This window comes from Perca flavescens, chromosome 17 (genome assembly GCF_004354835.1).
Source record: "Perca flavescens isolate YP-PL-M2 chromosome 17, PFLA_1.0, whole genome shotgun sequence".
NCBI classification, from domain to species: domain Eukaryota; kingdom Metazoa; phylum Chordata; class Actinopteri; order Perciformes; family Percidae; genus Perca; species Perca flavescens.
Window position 1 is genome coordinate 34,154,556 of NC_041347.1, and position 2,500 is coordinate 34,157,055.

Genomic DNA, 2,500 nt, shown 5'->3' on the forward strand with positions numbered 1-2,500 from the left:
AAACTTTTGGCCTGTACTGTATATAAATGTAATAAAAAAAAAAAAAAAATGGATTTTCTAATACTGCACCTGTCAATCCAGAAGGAAATACTCTGGAGCCTATTTTGCAATGTTGTCAATCAGATCAGTCTATATTTATGTTTAACATGGTATTTCATTTTATCAATGGGAAACATCCATGTGTCCAGACAAGGCTAGCAGCAGCAGCAGCAGTGCCGCGTCAGACACCTTTCTGGTGGGTAAAGACGTAGAAAACGTGTGTAACCAGCCTTAGTCAGTAGTAGGCTATACAGTGGAATTGCATATGAAGTGGTTTAGGGTCCTTCTGTAAGTAATTTTGGGGTACAATTTGGTTTTGATGAATTCTACAAGCAGCAATACCACAGGCCAAGTAATCGCCCTTCCAAACAGGCACATTTTCATCCGGCACTGCACTTTTTAAGTTGATTTAACAAAGTGTCTCTTGATGTTCAGTCTCAAAAGCTCCTTAAAGTTTACCCCCTGTGTGTCTGTGGGTCTGTCTGACTGACCTTTACCCGCCCTGTGTTTCCCTTTGTGTCCAGGTGAGGGCGCTGTTTGTGGAGTCTCCCTTCCTGTCCAGAGACGACAGCGTGTCAATCATGGACGGCACTGATGAAGGTATCGACCTCTCCGTGTGTGTAAACCATGGAAATAACATGGATAGAAAGGCCATTTCCATTCAAATCAACGTAGTAATAAGCCGACTTCCGGCAAGTCGCGGAGCTGAGGTTACGCAGTGACAGACAAACGAGCAGCAAATAGTAACGTTACGAGGCAGAGAGCCAGCCGCTAAAGTCAAGTCAAGTCATTTTATTTGTATAGCACATTTAAACAAACAACCGTTGACCCAAAGGGCTTTACAGGTAGAGCAGGGAAGGCAGAGACAATATGCCTTAAAAATACATAATCGTATGTGCGAGGTACCATGAATAGAAATGGGCAAAGAAAGAATTAATAATGTAACATCGAATAGAACAACAAAGGAACAATGTTTGTAAAAAAAATAAAAATAACTAGGAATCAAGGAGAGTTAAAAGCAAGAGAGTAAAAATGCGTCTTCAGATTTGATTTAAAACTAGCAATTGTATTACATGATTTGATATGGGGTGAGTTGTTGGGTTGTGGACCTGAGTGCCCTGGTGGCAGAGTAAGTAGACAAGAGATTGGAAATATACGGAGGGGCTTGACCATGGAGTGCTTTAAAAACAAAGAGTAAAACTTTAAAATGGATTCTGAATTTCACTGGCAACAAGGGCATAAATCTGATCTAACAGTAGGGGGGACAATAAACATAAAATTTCTGAAGAGCAATTTTTGAAGGGGACATAAATAATACAGCCACAATCATACACATAGAAGACATGCGTACACAGAGGAAAGCCTTAATACTATCATTAGTGGAGCATGGAGACTGGACCATTATCCTTCTTTTCAGTGTTTCCCGTGATTCAATAAAAAAGTTGACTAAATTGACCAAAATATTCTTCTTTAAAATCATTTATTTATTTTTAAGTTGTTCTCATTCAATGTGTTTCCTTTTTATTTTCAAAAAGACACATTTTAATAAATTACATGTTGATGTTTGAAAGTCTCGAGGTTTTGATATAAATGCAGATACAGTACAGGCCAAAAGTTTGGACACACCTTCTCATTCAATGTGTTTTCTTTTTATTTTCATGACTATTTACATTGTAGATTCTCACTGAAGGCATCAAAACTATGAATGAACACATATGGAATTATGTACTTAACAAAAAAGTGTGAAATAACTGAAAACATGTCTTATATTTTAGATTCTTCAAAGTAGCCACCCTTTGCTTTTTTTGATAACTCTGCAAACCCTTGGTGTTCTCTCAATGAGCTTCATGAGGTAGTCACCTGAAATGGTTTTACCTTCACAGGTGTGCTTTGTCAGGGTTCATTAGTGGAATTATTTCCCTTATTAATAAAAAAACATCCCCTACACCTGGCTGTTCCTTTAACTAGAGAGCGTTGACCTCTGGTCTCGTTATGAGTTTATTAGATCACAGAGACTTTGTGCATCTCCTCATCCTTTCATTTGTTTAATCCCCCAACTCTCGGCGCTCTGATTTCCCCCAACGAGAATACGGGAGGATTAAACAATACGGAGGATTAGGAAATTAGATGAAGACCACAGTGGTGATTTACCTTTTTTAATAAAAACACAATGAAGCTGTGTTTCGGCTGAAATACCAGCATTTATTTATGCATTTAAATGTTCATCTTTTCTCCATTTTTAAAGCAGATTTGAGGCCAGACTCTAGAGTCGAACATTAACCAACCGATGTCAGCATGAACATTCCCCGACTGATAACTGACATTAGGACAATTAATTACTTTTGTTAACAGCGGCAGATTTTTACCCATGATGACTAAGCAAAGAAGTAAAAAAGAAAGTGTCAAAAGGGACAGAAAAGTGACCGATACAGCGAGCAAAAGGTTTTGTAAAAAGGGTAAA

The 2,500-nt window shown here is 38.1% G+C and overlaps 1 protein-coding gene across 3 annotated transcripts in view; it reads left to right on the plus strand.

Moving 5' to 3' along the window:
• Positions 1-2,500, plus strand: part of entpd6 (ectonucleoside triphosphate diphosphohydrolase 6) — a 28,290-nt gene that overhangs the window by 7,444 nt on the left and 18,346 nt on the right. For all 3 annotated transcript variants that reach the window (XM_028603506.1, XM_028603505.1, XM_028603507.1), the window contains exon 5: positions 564-639. In XM_028603506.1, the coding sequence (XP_028459307.1) occupies positions 564-639 (76 nt within the window). The remainder of the gene's footprint in view (positions 1-563; positions 640-2,500) is intronic.